The 23,759-nt window shown below is 37.8% G+C and overlaps 1 protein-coding gene across 4 annotated transcripts in view; it reads left to right on the top strand.

The window, feature by feature from the left end:
* Nucleotides 1-22,489, top strand: part of LOC311277035 (putative E3 ubiquitin-protein ligase HERC1) — a 62,353-nt gene extending 39,864 nt beyond the window's left edge. For all 4 annotated transcript variants that reach the window (XM_084387144.1, XM_084387143.1, XM_084387142.1 and 1 more), the window contains exons 49-78: nt 400-658; nt 876-1,092; nt 1,900-2,162; nt 2,648-2,775; nt 2,931-3,055; nt 3,700-3,915; nt 4,016-4,143; nt 5,353-5,552; nt 6,228-6,342; nt 6,506-6,637; nt 6,727-6,828; nt 6,935-7,108; nt 9,948-10,253; nt 10,743-10,808; nt 11,961-12,086; nt 12,188-12,326; nt 12,423-12,604; nt 12,686-12,841; nt 12,931-13,053; nt 13,603-13,705; nt 13,866-14,035; nt 14,131-14,269; nt 15,619-15,785; nt 16,048-16,217; nt 17,136-17,301; nt 17,378-17,454; nt 18,028-18,280; nt 18,377-18,529; nt 20,285-20,590; nt 21,382-22,489. In XM_084387144.1, the coding sequence (XP_084243270.1) occupies nt 400-658; nt 876-1,092; nt 1,900-2,162; nt 2,648-2,775; nt 2,931-3,055; nt 3,700-3,915; nt 4,016-4,143; nt 5,353-5,552; nt 6,228-6,342; nt 6,506-6,637; nt 6,727-6,828; nt 6,935-7,108; nt 9,948-10,253; nt 10,743-10,808; nt 11,961-12,086; nt 12,188-12,326; nt 12,423-12,604; nt 12,686-12,841; nt 12,931-13,053; nt 13,603-13,705; nt 13,866-14,035; nt 14,131-14,269; nt 15,619-15,785; nt 16,048-16,217; nt 17,136-17,301; nt 17,378-17,454; nt 18,028-18,280; nt 18,377-18,529; nt 20,285-20,590; nt 21,382-21,567 (5,047 nt within the window). In that variant the 3' untranslated portion in view covers nt 21,568-22,489. The remainder of the gene's footprint in view (nt 1-399; nt 659-875; nt 1,093-1,899; nt 2,163-2,647; nt 2,776-2,930; nt 3,056-3,699; nt 3,916-4,015; nt 4,144-5,352; nt 5,553-6,227; nt 6,343-6,505; nt 6,638-6,726; nt 6,829-6,934; nt 7,109-9,947; nt 10,254-10,742; nt 10,809-11,960; nt 12,087-12,187; nt 12,327-12,422; nt 12,605-12,685; nt 12,842-12,930; nt 13,054-13,602; nt 13,706-13,865; nt 14,036-14,130; nt 14,270-15,618; nt 15,786-16,047; nt 16,218-17,135; nt 17,302-17,377; nt 17,455-18,027; nt 18,281-18,376; nt 18,530-20,284; nt 20,591-21,381) is intronic.
* The last annotated feature ends 1,270 nt before the right edge of the window (nt 22,490-23,759 follow it).

Here is a 23,759-nt window from a genome sequence, read left to right as displayed (position 1 = left end):
AAACCCCTTCAGACATATCCAGAATCTTCTTACTGTGATGATCCATCAGATTCTGACTGATTTTTCCAAGATGTTTAATGGTAAATAACTCACCAGGAATTTAACCCCTTCCTTACAATCAACCACATGCTCTCATTTAGATCTGCCTCCATCCAGTCAACATCATGTGGATAGAACCAAGTCCCTGTCCTTCTTTTTTTTTTTTTTTCTATAATCTGTTTTTCAGATGTACATAACAATACGAAACAAATAATCTGTTTCTACTTCCGTTACATCGCAACATAGTCTGTTTTTATATACAAATGTATATACACAATGTGTATATGTTATTGTACATTACGATGTACCGGTACATTATGAACTGTCTCTCAAAGCTCTCTCTGTCCCTGTGTTTTACAGTAGTTCAGTGTGTAATCAGTCCAGTGGTCTGGAAGCTCTGGGTCTGGCTGACATCCGTATCCTGGTGCGACTGATGTGTCTGGCAGCAGGGGGGCGTGTCCAGACTGTCCACACAGGCGTGGACCAGCAGGGGATGGGGCGTGGCTCTGTGAACGATCGCACAGGCTCCGCCTTTCTGTCGTTCCTCAGTTCAGCAATCGGCAGTTTAGTGGCCCACAGTCCTGCTGCCTACAGAGAGTTAGTGGACATCTGCACTCAGGTACACTCTCTTTCTCTTCTCTCTCTCTCTCTCTCTCTCTCTCTCTCTCTCTCTCTCTCTCTCTCTCTCTCTCTCTATCCATCCTCCCTACTACTCTGCTAATGTTTCTCACCTCATTATCCTTGTTACGCTCTTCATCATTCTCTCCTTTGAGCTCATTTAATCATCCTGTCTTCCTCCTAATCATGCTGTCTCACCTGCATGTCCTTCCTCTCAGGATCTCATGGCAGCAGCTACAGGGATGAACATCAGTGCTATCACCGATCCGCAGCAGAGAATGAGGCAAAGCTCCGCCCTGAAGGGCGCGATGCAGGAGCCGAGAGAACTGACTCCGCCCACCTTCCTGGTCACACAGAGTCTGGTGTCCCTCCTGACTGAGAAAGGCGTCCGATTCCGTTACAAGGTGGAAAGAAGCGAATCCACTGAATCAAAGGGTAAAAAATTACATTTTCTTGACTCAAACAGGTACATATATATTATATGGTTATAATTATTTTTTTTATAATTATTTTTTATTTTTATTTCATGCTCCATAAAAGTTTTGTTTAATTTAGACCAGGAATTCCCAAAATGTATTGTCAGACAAACCCATTGGACCTAAAATGATTAATTGAACAATTAACATTTTATGTTAATATTTAAATAATTTAACAACACATTTGCATATTTATGGTGCTTTGACGGTGGTTAAATAGTAATACAATATTTATTTTAATAAATTAATAAAATAAAATATTTCTTTTTGTTTTTACTTTTCATAAGTCCCACTGTCACGGAAATCCTGCAAGTATATTTTACATTTTTATTATTTAAATAATTATATTTGTTATCTTTTAATTCTTTTTGAATTTTCTTAGCTTTTCATAAGTCCTGCTGAATTAGGATTTCTATTTTAAATGTTTTGCCTAAACTGTCTATTAAAGTATCAGGGAATTTTTTAACATCATGATTACCAGGACTGAAAAGTCATAATAAGGAATGTTCTATAATTTAAATATTTTATCTCTAAAATATGTAATTGGTTAGAAAGTGTTCCTTGAGAATGCAGTCACTACAAAAAATAATTTAACTAACTAACTAACTAACTAACCAGTGATCATTAATGACTGGAAAAGTGGTTTTGGGAACCCTGCTGGTTTTGGTTCTAGTGACTTACTTACTCTACCCATATATCAACTTTAAATGCCAATAAAAGATTTGCTATTAATTTATCCTAATTAACGGCACATGTCATTGGACAGAAGGTGGAACCCCTCCACCCTCAGGTCCGCCTCTCTCTCAAGCAGGGGTACGGGTCGGACCGCTGGAGCTGACTAATGCGCTCGCTGCCTGTGCCCTGTCGGCCAGGCTGACCAGCAGACACCGTCAATGGGCGACACAACAGCTGGTCCAGGCCCTGGCGGTTTTTGAGAAAGACAACACTGCCAGACCCCAGACATACAGTGACATGGCCGGAGATCTGCGCAAGTGCCCTGTAAGGAAGCTGGAAGGACATCAGAACAGGGTAAAGAGGACATAGATACAACACTTATAGAAACATGCTAGATGTCTCGCAAATGAATTCATTGGTACACAACTGCTAATAGACACAATCAGAAACTCAGTTTGATGCTTAAACTGAACATCAAATATGCTCAGTTTATGCTTAAGCTTTGCATTAAATATATTTAAATAAAAATAATGTTATATTAGATTTTTGTAAAAGAAAATAATACTTTTATTCAGCAAGAATGCATTAAATTGATCAAAAGTGAATAAAATGTTACAATGTTACAAAAGATTTCTATTTCATATTAAAACTATCTTTTGAACTTTCTATTTTTCAAGTCCTGAAAACATTGCATCACACTACAATGTTTTCAACATTGATAATTGTCTGTCTGTCTATCTGAGCTATTGTTATATATTCTAAATATAAACAGAGCTATTCTTACTGTGAACTTTGTCCAGGGCATCACAGAATGTCTTAATTGGCTGTCATGTTTGTAGGTGAGCAGCTGCAGCTGGAATACAGAACAAGGTCTGTTGGCCACCGGCTCACAGGACGGAACGGTTCGACTGTGGGTCATAACACCAAACACAACAGAGCTGCAGCACACACACACCTGCACTGTCAGGTGAGACTCCTTGCTTTTCGTCTCTTTGATTAGGATGGGGAGAAATCCAAATGTTTCATAGGTCTGATGGGAAATAACATTTTCTGTAGAATGAGATGGAAATGAATGCTTCGGGCTCTGACAGCTCTGTGTTTGTGTGTGTGTCTTCTCTGCAGCGAGGACGCTCAGAGCTCAGATGGTTCGATGGGATCTCATCTGCTGTCCGCTGTCTTGTGGAGCGCAGGGGGAACTCTACTGGCTGCGTTCCAGAACAAACTCATCAACATCTGGACCATCAACGGTCAGACCAGCATTACACTGTCACATATCCACACACACAGTTACATGTCTTCTGCTGCCAAGTCTTGTGTAATCGAACATGTATAATGTACTTTATAGTTGATTGTAAGAGTAACGCCAGCACTCTTCTGAAAACGCCTTGCTGCTGTCGCTTGAGAGCCCAGCGTTCTTTTCCGTTGAGATACGGAATATCCGTGGAACTGTTAGTAGTGTCTGATTTCGCAAATCGTTTGTTTCTGAATAAATTCAATTGAAACTGGAAATATAAAAATATAAACTAGCAAAATATTAGTGTACATTTTTCATCTAATATTTATTTTTATTTTATTTCAACTTTATTTCAATTACTGTAAAATTTAAATAACAACCAAACAAAGTTTGGGTCATTTTTGCCAAAAATGCTTGAGTGATGGGGCTAGTTGTTAAGCAGTTCTGTGGTGTTCTATGCAATGTTTTTCACAAATTCTATCGTCTTTTAGTGGTGCTTGTCTTGACTAATAATTTCATAGTCTAACATTCCCAATCCAGCCAAATCCTGATGGATAGAAACGTCCTGCAGTGTACATATACATGCATCTGAAAATGTCCTGGACATATTGGATTTAGTACAAGCACCTTTATTTGTGTTTGTCTTCTTTCCTGTAGGTACTCAGGCACACATAGAGGCTCAGTCGTCCTGGGTCACGGCGCTCTCGTGGGTTCAGACCTCCTCTCCGTTCCTCAGTCAGGAAGCCTGTAGTCAGGTCAGTCCTCCTGAGAGTCTGCTGGTGGGACGGCTGGACGGCTCCCTCTGCTGGCTGGAGGTCACAGAGGACTTGAGGGTGGAGAGAACAGAGCTCACTCACTGCCACAGAAAAGAAGGTTGGTGGCAAAAAAAAAGTGCTAAAGATCTCTCTGTTTTAATGTGCTTGGAGAAATTCTGTAGCGAATTAACTTTGTGTGTGTTTTTCCTCCTGTTCAGCACCTCAGTGTCTGGCCTGGTACAGTGTTGATAAACCCTTTGCTGTGGGCTATCCTGATGGCAAAATTCTCCTCGCAACAGCAGAGAGCTATGAAACCGAGCCACCCATTCTGCTAACAGCATTTCCTGTGAGTAAGAAGTCATCAAAACACTCACGCGCTGTATGCGAAATCGCATACTTTCTGAGTAGGTACCAGGTAGATACCAACTCATTTTAATGATTCAGTTTACATTTACATTTAGTCATTTAGCAGACGCTTTTGTCCAAAGCGACTTACAAATTAGGACTAAATTAAGCGAGTCATCGTGAAGAGGCAAAAACAACACAAGAAGTGCTCAAAATACGAAGTTCAGGCATTGTTCAGAGTAGCATAAGCCCGATAAGCGAGGATTAAAGGAAAAGGAAAAAAATTGAAATTGAAGTTGAACCGAAGTTTGTAAGCATTTATAAATCACTAGACTGTAAGTGATAAGTGACGTGGATTTAGAAAATATTTTCTTAGTTAGTTTTTTATATGTATTTTTTTTATTGATCTGATTTGTGTGACATCATTAAAGGAGTAAAAACACTCTCATTTATATAATTTAATCAATACTGGTGTTAGTTCCTAGTAGTTAGGAATAGTAGCTTTTAAATATTTACACTAACATTCAAAAGTTTGGTGTCAATGCGATTTATGTAATGATACTGAAAATTTAGCTTTGTATCACAGGAATAAATTACATTTTAAAATATATGAAATCAGAAAATATTTATTTTTAATTGAAGTAATATTTCACAATATTACTGTTTTTACTGTATTTTCGATCATATAAATGCAGCCTTGATGAACATAAGAGAGCTTTCAAAAACATTAAAGATTCAGTATTTAATCACAAAAATAAATGTTATTCTTAAATAAAATGCTAAATGGGGACTGGAACACTTTTAAATGATGACATTTTTTATATATATATATATATATATATATATATATATATATATATATATATATATATACAGGGTGGGCCATTTATATGGATACACCGTAATAACATGGGAATGGTTGGTGATATTAAAGTCCTGTTTGTGGCTTCTAAATGGCCACCATGGTCACCACCCATCTTGAGGAGTTTGCCCCCTCACATATACTAATGTGCCACAAACAGGACTTTAATATCACCAACCATTCCCATGTTATTACGGTGTATCCATATAAATGGCCCACCCTGTATATATATAACTCTACACAGCCTAGACAGTTTGGGATTTTGTGTGAAACCCAACCCATTCTTTTACACAAATAAACCCATATTTTTTGAGAGTGACGCTTTTTATTTTATTTTTTGTTTTCCAGGAGAGTGTCAGTGCACTTAGGTGGGACCCTACAGGACATCTTCTGCTGTCTGTTGGCCGTTCTGAGGTGGTGAAGATATGGGGTCGTGCCAGCGGCGCGTGGGTCACCCTCCACTCTCTGTTCCACACGGGCACCGTCAACACGGCCGAGTGGTGCCCTCTGCCCGGGAGAGGGGCGGAGCCTCGTCTTATGATGGCAGTGTGAGTGTGGCATATGTTTAATAATCATTAAAGCAAACATATATGTTCAGAACTAGTGCACATTAACATATTCCCGACCACTTCAGTATTTAGCAACTTGCTGGTGGTGTTACTACTCATTTCACATGTGAAAAAGTGAGCCAATACTAACAGAATCCATTTACATATAGAATTAAGCAAGAGGAGATGTGGTTGAGGCAGAAGGCGGAAAGTCCTGCATACGCCAGTAGATACGAAATTATGTCGTTTTCACTTGAAGATCCAGTTATGACATGTTGATTAAACATTACAATTTAAAATTTGCATTTACAAAATAGATAGGGTGTATTTTCATTTCATGCTGACTTTAAGGTCTTAGAGGGGGGTGAAAATAGAGGAAAATGTGTTAAATGAAATTACGACAGCTTTGGTGGATGAAACCTTGACTAACATTATAAGTGGCTTTAAAAGGTGCTGCAAAAGTGTATTATATGGCACTTTTATTATTTCTTCACACCATTTACTTGAATAATGGGTAACAGATATCTCAGAGGAGCTTTTGAGAGCTTTAAACCAGTACTTCATGAAGTATTTTTAGGATATATAGACATTTAGCTGTCATGTTGGTACTCAAGGATGCACAGGTGTATAATCCGTCATCCAAGTGTTTTGATTTTCCTTTCTTCATTTCCTCAGTGGATGTCAAAATGGCCTCCTGTATGTGTGGACTCTTCCTCAAGGGGGCACTAATGTCTCAGTGCCCAATTTCCTCACCCCATCTACCAGCCAAGACAAGAGCAGTGCCATCAAGGTCAGGATAATATATTTATCTTTTTTTTTTTTTGAGAGATGATTTGCTTGGGATAAATTAAGCTTTCTTATTTATTACCTGTTTAACCTTACCTTTTAATCTCTGTTAGATTAAATGTGTCACTAAAGAAGTTTTTTTGTGTGTGTGTGTGTGTGTGTTTCAGCGAGGTAATGCTAAATGTGTGTTCCGACTGAGTGGACACATTACCGCGGTAAAGACGCTGTCATTTTGCCCCAGTGGGCTTGCTCTGGTGTCTGGAGGAATCGGAGGGGTGCTCAACATCTGGTCTCTCAGGGTGAGTCAAACGCTTCTTTTTGCCGTTTCTTTTATTAGCTTTACAAAACTCCTGTTTTTGATTGTAAACACTCCTCTCATCTGTTCTAGGATGGTTCAGTCCTGCAGACTGTGGTTACAGGAATGGGCTCTGTAGTTTGTACCACCTGGATACAACACATAGGGGTGACTGCTTGTTCTGGAAGGTCAAAGGTACTAAATATGTCCTGAAAATGTGTTTAATTAAAAAAATATATTTAATTTAAAAATGGTTTAAGCAATGCTTAATGCATGTACCTAATGCTTTCTCCAATCTCAGGATGTTTTGCTAATTCGCTGTACCCCAGACTGGATCTCTCAGAATCACATTCTGGCCTCCTGCCGTTCTGTTCTACGCAGTCAGGGCATTCTGGGATTGAATCGTGCTCCCTGCATGGCTGTCTTTCTTGAGCGCCTTCCCACACTGCTTCAAGAGCAGTACAGCTATGAGAAGGTACATACACTTTCTCATCAAAACTGAAAATTCAAAATTCACTACATATATTGTCCTTTTAATGAGTTATATTTTGCTCTCTTCATGTTATGGCCGATAACTATGAAAGTAAAAGAGTAGCAAAACCCGAGAGCATGTCGATGTGAATTTGAGAACTACAATAAATATTCATACTTGTACGCTAAAATTGACACTCACAGCTCTGATGTGAAAACCTGTCAAATATAAATCTGAAGTTGACTTTTTAGATTTGCACTCGCAGACAATAGTCACAAACCTGTATTCTGAATTTGAAGCTGCAGACAAGTAGTCACAAATGTGTACAATGCCATTCACAAAAATACAATGACAGACAAACTTGTAGTACATAGTTGCACTTATTCTTTCATTCACGTTCGCAGTAGAATCACACAATTAGGCACTTGCAACTTCTGAAATGTCACTGCAATTTCAAATGTCGCGCCTTGACTTTTGCTACTCTTTTCGCGATATATTAGATGCAGAGCTGCCAACTCTCACGCATTCACCGTGAGACACACGCGATTGACGCTTTCCACACGCTCTCACGCCACACATCCATTTTCTCACGCACAGAAAAATCGCGAAGCAAAGAGGACACGGAGACCGACAGACTAGGCAGAGCAGTTACTTATGATATAAAAAAATCTCAGCTCTCAGATTCTGTCACTTTTATTACGAAATTCAAACAATAAATACCGTTTTGGCGCTTGTGAATGTGACGCGACAGATCCCTATAGCGGCACGTGACCCGATCATCTCTGCTAATAGTAAATAAACACGAACACTGTTGAAAGATACAGTACAACTTGCCACAATGTATATTCCTCATACATAATATCGACCAATAAATCAATCAAAGGGGTCAATAAAACAGCTGGAGAACAATCATGTCACATAACATTTACCTCAGGAAAGCCATTTGATGACCATAATATAGGCTATAGCAGGTTAGTTGGCTAGAAAAAAAGAGCAATATTTTGCTAAATGTGTACTATAGCACATATTTATTATATTTTCACTTTATAATAATGATATTTTATATCATTAAATAAAGTTGTTATATTATAATAAAAAACGCATTATATTTATTTGAGTTATTTTTAACCTTAAATAGGCTAATACTGCCAGCTGATAGGGCTCTCTGTATGTTTACAGCATTAGGCGAGTTGTTTTTTTCTTGAGAAAGATTAATGCCTATCTTGTGTAGCCTACCTAATATTTATCCAAATGAGTCAATATTAAATCAAACCACAATAATTGAATTGAATTGAAATAATAAAAATAGCTTACCAGATATTGTACCATGTAAACATTGTAACATGTTGGCACTAAACCTAATAAAATTCAGTTTAGTTACTAAAACGTTTTGACAATCACAATACACCTATCCAAACTCAAAAGTTGGCAGCTATGTAGATGCAAAACTAACTTGTATACTTGCAACTCAGTGGCGGCGAGAGAGAAAGGCGGGGGAGGGGGCAAGGGGGCAAAGGAGTCGTTTTATTGGTTGGCGCCTAGCCAATGAAATGGGACTTATTTTGTACGCAATGATGTCACAAAACCCGCGTCCTCCTCGGAGACGTTCTGAACAGGGCTTAATGCATTAGACAGTGATATTAAAAGAAATACATGATATTATCAAACTCAGTAAACACCATACTAATAATTCATACTATATACAGAAAAGCAGATGAGCCCAGAATATAAACGCAACATGTTTAATTACATGTTAAGCGTTTCCCTCCCATAGAAAACCAAGAAAACGCTTGATGAGGGTTAATGGACCAACGGTTATATTAGGTATTTAATATATTTAGGTAATAAAATATGTTCATAAAACAGGGAAATCTGTAATTATATGTGTCCTTTGTGTTAAAATGAGTTCTTATGACATAGCAACACTAAACTCCTAGAACACTATAGTAATGACAAAACTGTATTGCATATATTAGAATAACTGACACATATTTGCCTCTATTCTGGCCCAGTCTGAATCTGAGTTTCTGCAGTTCTGCTGGCACATTGACTCTTTGCCCAGTTCTGCTGCAGATTTTCACTTAACAGTCTCTCTGTATTAACAGCTGATTATGTCCTCGGTTAAACTGCAGTCCTGTGAGAGAGTTCATGCTGCAGCGTCTGCTCTGATAAATGAACTGCAGCTCTCTGGGTCAACGGCACCTCAGAACCACCTATTTTTATTTCATTGGAGCTTTTTAAACAGCCCAAGTACTTTAAATATTAAAATGTTCTTGTTTATGTCAGTAAAGTTATTGAGATGCAATAGTTGAATGAAGATCACACATCAGATATTCCAAAACAGCTCTGTAAAAACCATAGAAACTTTCCATGAAGCTTTTAGCTTGTGCACTTTTAGTCAAATATTAGGAATGTTAGTCAAACATTAGGAATGTTAAGATTTTTTAATATTTCTTTATTATGTTCATGTTATGTTATTTGATCAAAAAAACACTAAAACAGTAATATTGTGAAATATTATCGCAATATATATATATATATATATATTTATTATTATTCTTTTATTTATTTTTTTGAAATGATGCTGAAAATTCAGCTTTGCTAAAAGAGGAATCAATTATATTTTAAAATATATTAAAAATAGAAAACTTAAATATTTCACAATTCTATTCTATTTTTGATCAAATAAATGCAGCCTTGGTGAGCATAAGAGACTTCTTTCAAAAACATAAAAAACGTAATTATTCCAAACTTTTAACAGGTAGTGCATTACAAAGGTATTCTCTGTGCATTTTAGGTATTATATCACTTCATATTCCTTCATGTGTGTCTTGCTCCTCAGAGTCATGTGATGGCGGGTGATCAGTTGACCCACAGTGCCTTTCTTCAGAGTCTGGCCACACTGGCCGTGGGTCTCTTCTTGGATCAGTTACTGTGCCGTCAGCCCAGACCTCCTCATCACAGCGGGACGGGGCCTGATCGGGACGGGGCCCCTGGATCCTTCTGCCCCTCAGAGTGGAACTGGCTTTCCACATATTCAACCACAGTGAAGAGCGCAGAGGCATTTGCTCGCGGCACGCCCTTCCCAGAAGCCTTCATCGCACCTGAGTTCCATCATTCTGGAGCCACAGAGTTCACCAAACCTCTGGTAAGAAGCTAAGGAAGCTGAAGTTAATCCTTGTCAAATCTGTAATTTAGCTAATTGGATATTTAAAGGAACAACATTCTACGCTGTTTTTAGCATGCTAGTGACGTTTTTTGCACCAAAAACAGTTATAAATTACTTATTCATGACAGTCATATATATTTGAGTGTTCCACTGACCCTTTGGATTTTTAAAGGTATACTATGTAACTTTTTTTGTTCAAAATTTACAACATGTATGCAATGAGCATGTACATCATGAATCTATCTTCCAAACTGTGTTTTTGTCTTATCCTGAATCACTACAGTACTCCTGTAATAAGTGTGCTTATGTACATATTTTCAAATTCAGATAACTTTTTTTCTTGGTATTAAATCTTGTTACGATTCATTGTCTCAACAGAGCACAGAAAATCCTGTTTTCCATAATATGTCTCTTAAAGGTTATTTTGAAATGAGAATTTATGCAGTGTTTCTTTTGTTCTCTTTATAGGACAACAGTAAATGGAGTTTCATGATGGATGAACAACTCATGTCCTGGGCGACCAGCAGACCTGAAGTAAGTCTGTGTGTTCCTGGACGTGTGTGAGGTTTAGCAGATATGTGAAAGTGTGCGTTAAGGCATCCGGATCTTCCTTGATCTTCCTCATTCGTCTCTGTCAGTATAGTCTTTGTGTTCAGCATTGTTCTTTCAGGCAGTTTTTTATCGCTCTTCACATGTTTTTATTCATTCATCTTTTATAAATTACCTCACACAAACTCTACCAGCTAGCTGCACACACAACCTGCCTGTCTCTACATAAAACTCTTTTCGTCCTCATATAAAGCATATCTCTGTGCAGTTTTTTATCTTTACAGCTTGCTGAATTGGCTATTTAATGGACATGGCCTTATTTCGCATCACTACATTGAGATTGCATTAAAGAAAAATGCTTTTGTAATTTGTTGTGTATAAAGGAGATAATGTTGTTATTTTAAAGTGTCCCAATTAGGCATTTGCAGATATTACCTTTCATTTAGTGTGTAATATCTGTTTGTGAATGTAAAAGGTCTGCAAAGTTTCAAAGATCAAAGTGCACAACAAAGTTATGGTAACACTTCAGTTTAGGGTCCAATTCTCACTATTAACTAGTTGTTAGCATGCATATTACTAGGATATTGGCTGTTTATTAGTACATATAAAACGCATATTAATGCCTTATTCTGCATGATCTTATTCTACATCTCTTAATCCTACCCAATACCTAAACTTAACAACCACTGTACCTTACTAACTATGAATAAGCAGCAATTAAGCGTTTATTGAGGCAAAAGTCATAGTTAATAGTCAGTTAATAGTGAGAATTGGACCCAATTCTAAAGTGTGATTTTCTTCCAAAAGAAATAACCATTTCTGAACTGCCTTAAACGAACTGCACAAACCTACGTAGGTTTGGAACAAATTTGCATAATACCAGCCTATGGCCTTCATTGGCTTCCCGTGAACCGCATCAATCGTGCCATCGAAATGTACTGTAGAGAAGACTTTTTTTTTTCTGCGGTGAAACCGACTCCATCGTTATAGTTCGTTTCATTGTGTATCAAGTGCTGACCTTGGATGCATGTAAACCTATTGTAGGAGACCTCCAGAACAAAACTATGAACCTTAAAAATAGCATAATAGGGGCAATTTAAACATCTTATTTGAATCTAATAAAATTGTGTTTTACAGGACTGGCAGCAGGGTGGTAAAAGTGAGGTGTACCTGTGGGGTAACGGACGTCACGGGCAGCTGGCGGATGCTGGAACCAGCGCATCTGTGCCCAGCCTTGCGCCCTCCCTCTCTCAGACTCAACAGGTAGAGTGCCAACACAAAATGCATGCAAAACTACCACAACACATGTTCATTTAATGAAAGAGTTATACTCTCCGTTTATGTCTGATGTGTGTTTCTCTTAGGTGGTGTGCGGTCAGAACTGCACATTCCTGGTTCAGGCTAATGGTTCAGTTCTGGCTGTAGGGGAGGGCAGTTATGGGCGACTCGGACAGGGTAACTCAGACGACCTCTACACCCCAACTATCATCTCAGCTTTACAAGGTAATACAAATAACTTGAATTCAATGTAATGTCCTTGTGCAGGTAATATTATATTGCATGTATTGCATGGAATATGATTTTTTTTTTCTCTAATAGGTTATGTAGTGACGCAGCTAGTGACATCATACGGGTCAGATGGACACTCACTGGCTCTCACCGAGACTGGAGAGGTGTTCAGCTGGGGTGATGGGGATTATGGGAAGCTCGGCCACGGGAACAGCGAACGGCAAAGGCGACCCAAACAGATCGAGGCTCTGCAGGGAGAGGAAGTTGTGCAGGTATAGGAAATCACTGTCCAAGATAATCGCCAAAACCATCACACGATCGGCTTTCATTTGAACAACCTTTCTGCTTCTCAGCTGGCCTGTGGGTTCAAACACTCAGCTGTCGTCACAGCAGACGGAAAACTCTTCACCTTTGGCAGTGGAGATTCTGGACGCTTAGGTCAAAGGTCAACTTCGAACAAGATGATCCCGGAGAGGGTTACAGCATTAGATGGATGCCACATTGGACAGGTGCTACTTTGCTACTTTCATGCTACTGTGTATATATGACCTTTGACCAATGCGTGATGAGTGTAGATGACCTTTCCTCTCTTGTTTAGGTGTCATGTGGTATCAATCATACTTTGGTCCTCTCATCAGACGGCCTGACCGTTTGGGCCTTCGGAGATGGTGATTATGGTAAACTGGGTATCGGGCCATGCACAGTGAAGTGCTACCCACAGGTACCGTCGAACTGATCTTCTCACTGGCTGATCATTAGCTAAAATACTGTTCAAAATTTTGGGTTTGGTAATATTTGGTCAGATATTTTTGAAAGAAATCTTTATATGATTTGATCAAAAATACAGTAAAAACAGTAACTTTTTGTGAAATATTTTTACAATTTAAAATAACTGTTTTCAATTTTATTATATTGTTTTTATAATATATCTACCACCTTATATAATGGTAGGGGAAACACTGAATTTATTCCTGTGATGGCAAAGCTGAATTTTCAGCATCATTACTCCAGTCTTCAGTGTCACATGATCCTTCAGAAATCACTCTGATATGCTGATTTGGTGCTCAAGATACATTTATTATTATTATTATTATCAATGTTGAATGATAAATGCCTTTACGGTCACTTTTGATCAATTTAAAGTATCCTTACCAAATAAAAGTATTGATATCTTAAAAGAAAATCCTACTGACCCCAAACTTTCAAACAGAAGTGTTCCGTATGTGTTTTGTCCATTGGCTGATTGACCTGTGTTTCTATTGGTTGGCAGAAAGTGGAGGCTCTTTGCAATAAAGGCATCAAAAAGGTTGGATGTGGAACGCATTTCTCAGTGGTTCTGGCAAAAGATGGGCACGTCTACACATTTGGCCAAGGTAGTCCCTCCAGGAATCTTCATCCAAATGTGTTTGTGTGTAAATGTGGCATCATTTACATTTTTGAAATGAGATGTTTGAACGTAAAGCTGACTGTGTGTTTTTCAAAAGCACCTTTGTGATGTTAAGACAGCCCTGATGTGTGTGCATGTTTTCACAGAGCGTCTGATAGGTCTGCCGGACGCCATGCTAAAGAATCACAACCGGCCACAGATTATTCCTGCTTTGGAGGGAGTGTTTATTGAGGACATCGCTGTGGGCTGCGAGCACATTCTTGCTTTATCCAACACTGGAGACGTGTACGCATGGGGCTGCAACTGCGAGGCCCAGGTAAAGTCAGCTGAAATACTGCACTGACCCTTTACCGTCATGTGTGATTGGGTGAATATTTAGTTGAGCTTATGTCCTCTATGTGTACATTGCAGCTGGGTCTGGGCCATTCCAATCCCGTCAAAGAACCCGCTCTAGTTACTGTTCTACAGGGCAAGAACATCAAGCAGATCTCTGCTGGACGCTGTCATACCTCAGCCTGGACCACACCGGCTCTGTCAACCAGAGCATCAGGTACACACCACAGGCTTGGAAACAAATCCTTGTGAGCTGGGTTGGAACCTCATAAGTAAACTTTTTGGAACGCTCCTCATGGGCAGACGTTCACTCATATGCACCACACAACTGGCACCTTTTGGTAAATGTCAATCATTTTTAAAAGAAAAAGAAAACATCATGCAAATCAACAAAATCCTAAAAAAAGTCATGGAAATTTTAATATACTGTATACAATATACAGTAAATATACAAATGTTTTGAGTCAGTAATTGTATTTATTTATATACAAATACAGTGCGTAACAAATTTATTAGACCACCTGTCATAATAAAGAGAAATCACAAATATTTTAGGAATCTTGTTTAAAACTAAAAATTGTATAACAAACTGAAACAACTAAATAACACAATAACCTAAAAACTTACTTTATATGGCATCCTTTGGTCTTGATAACAGCTTGCATTGTTGCTGGCATTGTTTTTATGTACAGTACTTTTCCACAGTCTCTGTTGTTATTGACTTCAAAGTAGTTTCTCGTTGGTCCCAAAGACTTGCTTTTGCTGAAACGTTTGTGTGATATATCTTTGAATCCACTAAATCCCAAATTTGTTCACTTTGACTTGGCCAACTGTGACTAAAGAGCTTACACACACTGGTGGATTAGCCATTACAGAAACATAAAACAATATTTAGGTTATCACCAATACTGTTAGTTTAGGGCAGCTGTGGCACAAACCTTACATTTAGTTCTGAAAAACTTCCTGTTCATTAAAGTATCTTTAAAAAAATATTATCACAAATAATTTCACATTTTCCTCATAAAACAGTTTTCAGCATTAATAATAAAAAAAATTCTTAAGCACCAAATCAGCACATTAGAATGATTTCTGAAGGATCATGTGTTTCTGAAGACTAGATTTTAACATATATTCAAATAGAAAACAATTATTTTAAATTGTCAATTTACTCAAATCATAAACTTAAAAAATCTTACTGACCTCAAACCTTATAGATATGCTTGCCTCTGCTCTGACATGTTAAATTGACTAGAACTGCTTTTTTTTTAGTAATCTCAAAAAAATGATTTAAAAAAAAATCCTTATCTAGGATTCACAAACAACTGGAAAACTCATGGGAAAAAATACTTTATTTTGTGGTCAAAATGTATGGAAATCCGGTAATATACACAATTCAGATATGCAATATTTTTCTGCTGAATCCTGGCACAATTCATCTTGTTTAACATCTCCATAGTTTCTGACCTTTTCAGTGAACCGTACTGTTCTAGGATCAGTTCCTAAGCAGTTGGATGTGAGATCTGTTTTTGCATCTCATGTCAACAACTCTGACTCTGTGTTTTGCAGGTTGTTCAGGGATTCAGCTGGGTTTGCCTCAGTCCGTGCCCCCGCAGTATAACGCCCTTAAAGACTGCAGCTCTGAAGTGCTAAACACCCGCCTCAGAGTTCTGTACCACTTCTCTGATCTTATGTACAAGTCCTGGAGGCTTCTGAACCTCGACCCTCGCAGTCAAGTATGCATAATCAATAATAAAGCATAAACACACTCACACATTCATATTAATCACAGCATTGCCTGCTGTTTCACTGGAAAGAAACTGTACTCTGATTTCCTGCCAAGAACCTTTCATCATTTTCTAAGCTCAGCTGAATTTGTGTCCAGTGTGAAAGTGTTGTTACGATAGCTGTTTTTTACCTCCAGACTAATAGGTCTCTGTCGCTCGATATCCGAGCAAGGGTTTTGTCTGACCATGTAACTCTCTGGCTGGTTTCCAGGTGAATGCTTCTCGCTACAGCTCAGGTACCGCTGCCATCGTACAAGGCCAACTCCGAGGCCTCCTGTCCCCGAAAGTCAACACTCTTCCTCTCGTTCGCACTATCGGCAGAACCATGACACAAGGAAAGACCTACGGCCCACAGATCACAGTCAAACGGATCTCCACCAGGTGCAAGAATAATTTAACCAAGGCTGCACAATTAATCGAAATGAAAAACCTGGATATATGAATTATCCTACTTTTAAAAGTGTGATTTCTAGACCTGGAAAAGTCTTGTAAATTTAAATCTTAGAGCTCCATGGACATTTTTATAATGAATGTTCATTTTTCTAGTTTTGCCAAGCTCAGAAATATTGTTTCGGATAGAAATTAGAAAATTAAATCATATCCTTAATTCTTATCCAATAAATCACAAAAAAAATGGAAAATTCATGGGGCCAAAATATTATTGTGGAAAATAGGAGGCCTTTGGAGTCAAAAGGTTGAGAACCACTGGATTAGAGGAACACAGGAAGTGTAGAGAATAGTGTTGTCAAAAGTACCAACTTCGGTACTGAAATTTAAAAAATGTGACAATACCGAGCGTTTACACAGATACACATGGAAAGCACAGGCGTCTATCAGCAGATCCCTAATAAATCTGCTGATAGATGGATCTGCTGATAGATGACTGCTTTCAAATGCTCCCATGTGCATCTGTGTAAGTGCCCGGTGAAAACGACATGTCTTTGAAGCGTTGATCATTGTAGCCAATCACAGACATAGATGTTGAGCACATGAACACAATGACTAATCACAGACATATATTTTGAGCGCATGAACACAATTACCAATCAGAGACATACATGTTGAGCGTGTGAACGCAATGGCCAATCAGAGACATAATGTTGAGCACGTGAATGCAATGGCCAACCAGAGGTGTTAAAGTTCAACAGCGCTCAAAATGCTACAGGGAAATGCTGGTATTGTCACATTTTTACAATTTCAGTATCCAATTGGTGCCGAAGTCGGTACTTCTGACAACACTATTAGAGAATGTATAGACAGATATTTTTTGCTAAAGATTTGTTTTTGCCAAATTCACAGGGGGCGCTCTAGCAAGCCCATTTTCGTGCAGATCGCCAAGCAGGTGGTGAACCTGAACCCTACTGAGCTGCGTCTGCCCTCCAGAGCATGGAAGGTGAAGTTGGTTGGAGAGGGGGCGGATGACGCCGGGGGCGTGTTTGATGACACCATCACTGAGATGTGCCAGGTAACTCCAACTCCAACATCCAGGGGGTCGCTTTTTACTGTATTCATGCATTCAAAACCAAATTCTCTTTTCCCAGGAGTTGCAGTCTGGTGTGGTCGACCTTCTTATTCACACTCCTAACAGCACTGCAGATGTTGGTAGTAACACGGACCGGTACGTTGTAGACACTGAGATGTGTAAGCAGAATGTAATGGAGTGCTGCAGTGATGATGGGTTTTTGTAGACCGACCCAGAAGTTCGCATCACCCTGATTCTCTCGACAAAAAACCCAATTGGTTTATTTTATTTTATTTACTTTTGGACTAATTTAGAAAATAAGCTCTGTGACCCGAGAAAAGTTTATGATTCTTACATGTTTTGGTCATTATGATAATCTTCACAAAATAACACAACTAGCCTGAATACAATCGACGGAAGTAAAAAGTTAAACGTAAGCTGTAAACAAACTACGCCACAGTCAGATAACTTAAACATACCCACCATTAAAAAGATATAAATTTTGTCATTTACTTACCCTTAAGATGTTCTAAACCTATATGAATTTCTTTGGTAACCAAACAGTTGATGGGGCCTTGAAAACCCAGGAAGTGCTAAAATGCTAACTTGTTTCTGGGTTTTGGCCTACAAAAATACGTCATCCCTGCAGCACTGTATTGGTAAAAAAAAAAAAAGAGACTGCTGTTTTTCTGCTAACCTCCATTGTCCTAACCTCCATTGTCTGGACAGGTTCTTGCTGAGCCCAGCTGCAGTCTCAGATGATCACATGGTGCAGTTTCGCTTCTTGGGGATCCTAATGGCGGTGGCCATTCGAACCAAAAAGCCCTTGGATCTGCACCTGGCGCCGTGGGTGTGGAAACAAATGTGCTGCATTCCTCTGGGAGCCGGCGACTTGGAGGAGGTGGACCTGCTCACGTACCGCTCACTTCAGGGCATCTTACACCTGGACAACAGCGCGATCAATGAAGAGAACTTCACAGTGGTGAGCCATACAGTCCTGAGAGACTAGTAGAGATCACCCATCCAGACATCAAACACATCACTTGCTCACTGTGTGGTCTTTTTTCTGGATTTGTAGATGATCCCTCTGGACTCGTTTGTGGCTCACAGTGCTGATGGCACATTGGTTCCAGTGATTCCTGGTGGGCATAACTTCCCCCTGACATTCTCCAACAGGAACGATTATGTGGAGAGAGCCCTGCACTACAGACTTCATGAGATGGACAGACAGGTATCTGCCTCTCTTTTGGACACTTTAGAATTACAGAATGGGATTATATTCACTAAATACTCAATTAAAGCCACAAGTCAACCGAAAATGGAAATTCTGCCATTATTGTTCCAAACCCATATGGGTTTTTTTTTCTTCCATTAAACACCATAGGAGGTTTTAGAAGAATTGTACTGCATGATTTGCATACTGCCATCTTGAGACGCCACATGATGATAATTAAATAATATGTCAAATCATAATGTTGAAAAAGTGACATGATTAAAATAATCAGATAATCGAATGTTGGGAATTCACTAGGGTTGAATGATTTGTGTGTGGGGGGAAATATGTGATTTTTCTTAGAAAAAATTACAATTGTGTGAAAAAATTACAAATGTTATTTTAAAGGTTTGCTGTGCTTGTTTGTAGGGCTGGACAATTTGGCCAAAAACATAATATTGTGATAATTAAATCAATATACCTGAAAATGATGATAATAATAATAATAATGTGATTTTATTATGATCTGTTATTTAAAAATAATAATAATTAGAAATATTGTAATACTATTTCACTGTAAAATACCATCTAGTAATTAATACAAATGAATAACATACTAATATAAATTAATACTTAATATAATTAACATTAATTAATTATTAATAACAAAAATATTAGTATTGCCATTTTACAGTTGTTGTTTTATGTCTTTATTCAAATGTTAAACCATTTTATTCTGGAATAAAACTGCTGGGTGCTATTAAACGCTTCTCATTACAAATATTATGAAATAATAAAATATGACATCGTATTTAGTCAGAATGCACTATTTTAATCCACAATGACTGAATGAATGAATGAATGGCTTTATTTCGAACATGTAAAAGAAACAATAATAATAATGCAATAAAAGCTAATGGACAAAAAACAAATACTCAACAAAACAGAAAGCAAAACAATATTAACTTATACATGTCCGGAAAGGAGTAGGAAGAAGCATAAGCTCATTTTATCCTACCTCTTCTCCACTACTCGTTAAAAATCATCCGGTTGGCCGATCATCTTAATCTGTTTATCTCCACACACCAAGAAATACAAAAATAACATACATAATTACCTATGTTTATATCCACCATAAATAATTAATTGTGTAAAAAATAAATATATAAATAAACTGTGAGAACATCTAGTCAATGACCTTCTTCAAAATGAAAACCATATTTTTGTACCGAGTCATGCTTGGACATTGTTTGAGCACTAAACTTAATCTGTTCCACTGCTTCACTCCACATATAGAAATACAAAAACGTCTTAATGTTATACAGACAGACACAGAAATGTTTAAAGTTGCACTCACCCCTAAAATTATACCTCCCTTCTCTATTAAAAAAACAGTTTTTGAATATTGCCAGGAAGTAGGTTTTTTGTTTTATACATTATTTGAACATGAACCAGATCAGTGAATTTCAATGTCTTTGATTAAAAAAAAAAATGAATTTGTGTAATCTCTATAACCGGTATTATGAATTGTCCTAATGGCTCTTTTTTGCAACATAGATACAGTTGATAGTCTGCATTTATAAGTATTACCCCAAACCTCCACACAGATTGACTCAAAGACTCAAAGATTGACTCTCTCTATGTGTAGAGGTAAATCCACATCAAGCAGTGTTAGTGGCTCTGCAGTGTATAATAATGCCCATAAACTGATCTTGCATGCCAACAGAACAGAAGCAGTGTTACCGCAGCAAGTGTGCATCTGTGTTTATGTAGGTGGCAGCAGTGAGGGAGGGCATGTCCTCCATCATCCCAGTCCCGTTGCTCTCTCTGCTCACGGCTCGGCAGCTGGAACAGCTGGTTTGTGGCCTGCCCGAGGTCTCTGTGGAGATGCTGAAGAAGGTGGTACGATACCGTGATGTTACCGACAGCCACCAACTCATTGGCTGGCTGTGGCAGAGCCTCGAGGAATTCACCAATGAGGAGAGAGTCCTGTTCCTGCGCTTCGTGTCCGGACGCTCCAGACTGCCATCCAATCCGGCAGACATCACGCAGAAGTTTCAGATCATCAAAGTTGATCGGGTAAGACCACCGTCACATGATTAAATATTACATTTAAATATTATTTTACTTAGTATTTCATTAAAATATGTAAAGTTTGGGGTCAGGTTCATGTTTTTGAAATAAGTGTATGCATGCATTTATTTGATACAATTTTGAACTACTTTAACATAATTTAAAATAGAATTTATTCCTGTGATGGTAAAGTTGAATTTTCAGCATCATTACTCCAGTTTTCAGTGTCACATGATCCGATCAGTTTTATGTATATACATATATATTATTTTATATATATATATATATATATATATATATATATATATATATAAATAGATAGATATAGATATATACAGCTATAGATGTGTATATATAAAATCATATAAATAATATATATGTACATACATAAAACTGTGGGTAATTTAATATATAATATTCAATAATATAATATTAATTTAATATATAATAATTTAATGACTGGAAATGAGATGTAGACAAGATTTATTCAATAAAATTAACTTTTGAATATAAAATTTAGAATTATTTATTTAAAATTCACCCAAAAATGAATTTGGAAATTACTTTTTATTTATATTATTATTATGTTTTTTTTATTTTTATGAAAAGGTTGTCAGTAGATTTGGTAACTAAATGAGAAGTTACTAAAAGGGTTAGAGTTATCGGCCTATGATTAATCAGCCTGGCTGATTAAAGGTGTCTGGAAGGCATAGTCAGCATACTGTAGTATGTACTTTCCATGCCTAAGAGCAGTATGTGCATTGTGTCTTTACTTTCTCTTTATGTTCTCTCAACAGCCTATGAACGGCCTTCCTACGGCCCAGACGTGCTTCTTTCAGCTCCGCCTTCCTCCCTACACAAGCCAGGCCATATTAGCTGAGCGCCTACGCTATTCCATCCACAACTGCCCCTCCATAGACATGGACAACTACATGCTGTCCCGCAACACCGACCCAGCGGACGGCTCTGACACGGAGTACTGATGCGGTGCTCGCAAAAACAAAGCACAAAAACAACACAATAACAATCTTATAAATGTCTCCGGCTGCACTTCTTCCTCATACATGCAATACAATTCTCAGTCATAAAGCCTCACGTACGTACTCTCTGCAGTACCCAGAATGCACTGCAGACACCAGTTCTTCCACCTGGTCAAAGGGAGGATATTTAAGCAATTAATTTGTCTATATCGTTGTCGATATCATTCGTGTCTCTGAATGTTGCTTCCTAAAAACGAATTTCTAAAAAATATTACGACACCATTACAAGCTCTTGTGCCTAGATTGGTCGCGAGGTTTCTCTTGGCGCTAGCGACAGAAACTGGGGTCGGTTTGTCGGTGAGCACTTGGCAGCTAGCTTCCTGTCCCAGTTTATGCCAAAGGCTTTTAAACTACTGTACTGTACTATACGCGATACCTTCTGACTCAGTGGTGGAGGGAAAGTACTGGGAAACGAGCCTCAGAGCAAACGTCGTTGGGGCGTTTGTATGGAGCTAGCTTGTATCTTAAATGAATGTATACTTGCAAATGCCATGCACGTGTGCACTCAACTTTTATTTGCCAAATACTGTACTGATGCTGTACATTATATAGGGTTTAATGAATTTTAGCCTTTTTTTGCAACTGTGAAACAGCGTGTGGAGACGTTTGGTGACTTTCGTGTACGTCTGTGCATTCTCACAGAGCGAGAGTGCAGGTTTGTTACGCTATGCTGATTGATCATCAGTGTTATTATGTGTTTTAGGGGCTTCTATGCCTCAGTGCTGGATGTAAAACATATTTTGACTGTTTTTACTGATGTGGTGAACATGCGTTTGACAGGACTTCTGTATGCGGTGGTTTACAGTATTGCTAAATTATTGTTTGTTTGTTTTTTTCCCCAAAAAAATATTTATCTGAGTGAGCTTTTTGTGTTGGAAGAGAGAAGAATGAGGACTAATGCGGTTGTTGCGCTGTTTTGCACTTTAGACCTGTATGCATTGCGCTTTAGCATTAGAGGAAAATCTTATTCACTACAATATTTACAGATTCCAGACTCCTTATCTACATATTCTCTCATCCTGAGCCACTACTGATATAAGTATCCAGAACTAACTTGAACAACGAAAGATTTCTTTAAGGCTGATTCAGTAGGCTACGATATGGTGGCATTTTACGATGCTTAAATTTTAGATTAAGCCATAAAACAAGAATGATTAAAAAAAAGTCTACTTAAACTGTATGATATCTTCTGACGATGGCCTCTCAGATGGAAAATGCACTGTACTGTAAATTAAATTTTGTGTACAGACTTTTGTGTCAGCTTGGTAAGTCATTTTAATTTGATTGTAAATGTTTTTCTCTCTGATTATGCACAGGCTAGTTTTTGTTTATGTCTGCCATGTTTTTTCTGTTTATATTCCAGATATTCTAGTGCAATCAGAGTCTCTCATTTCCAAAGACAAGACAAAGGGAAAAAACCTTGCTTTTCCTCTCTGAAGCAGTCTACTCATCCAAAAGATTGGAAGTTGCATGCTATACATATACAGTATGTATATATAATATACACACAGAAAAGATGTGTTTGAAACACAACACAAGTTCAAAAACAAATGTCTGATTCACAAACAATTTTGATCATGCAGCGTGACCAGTGTAGACCAATTTTGATTCTTGAAACAAATGATTCTTATGAATCATATTTATATTAATGAATAGACTACCATTCAAAAGTTTGGAGTCAATTGTTTTGAATGAAATTAATATTTTTAGTCAGCATGGATGCATTAAATTGATAAAAAAGTAACAGTATATTCTTGAATATCTGGTTGTATCTGTAGAATTGTATACTGTTAGTACCGTTCAAAAGTCTGGGGTCAGTAAGATTTAAAAAATTAAAAAATATATACTTTTATCCAGCAAGGACATTAAAAAATAACATTAAAGACTTTTGTAATGATTCAAAAGATTTATATTTCAAATAAATGCTGTTTGAAGTTTATTCATCAAAGAATATCCTGAAAAAAATATCATGGTTTCCACTAAATATTAAACAGCACAGCTGCTTTCAACTTTGATAAAAATAAGAAATGTTACTTGAGCATCAAATCAACATATTAGAATGATTTCTGAAAGATCATGCATAAATTACATTTTACGTATATATAACATTTCACAATATTACTGTTTTACTGTAT

Source organism: Rutilus rutilus, assembly GCF_951802725.1.
Source record: "Rutilus rutilus genome assembly, chromosome: 18".
Lineage (NCBI taxonomy): Eukaryota > Metazoa > Chordata > Actinopteri > Cypriniformes > Leuciscidae > Rutilus > Rutilus rutilus.
Note: the sequence above shows the minus strand (reverse complement) of the source record. Positions and strands in the feature narration are given on the sequence as shown.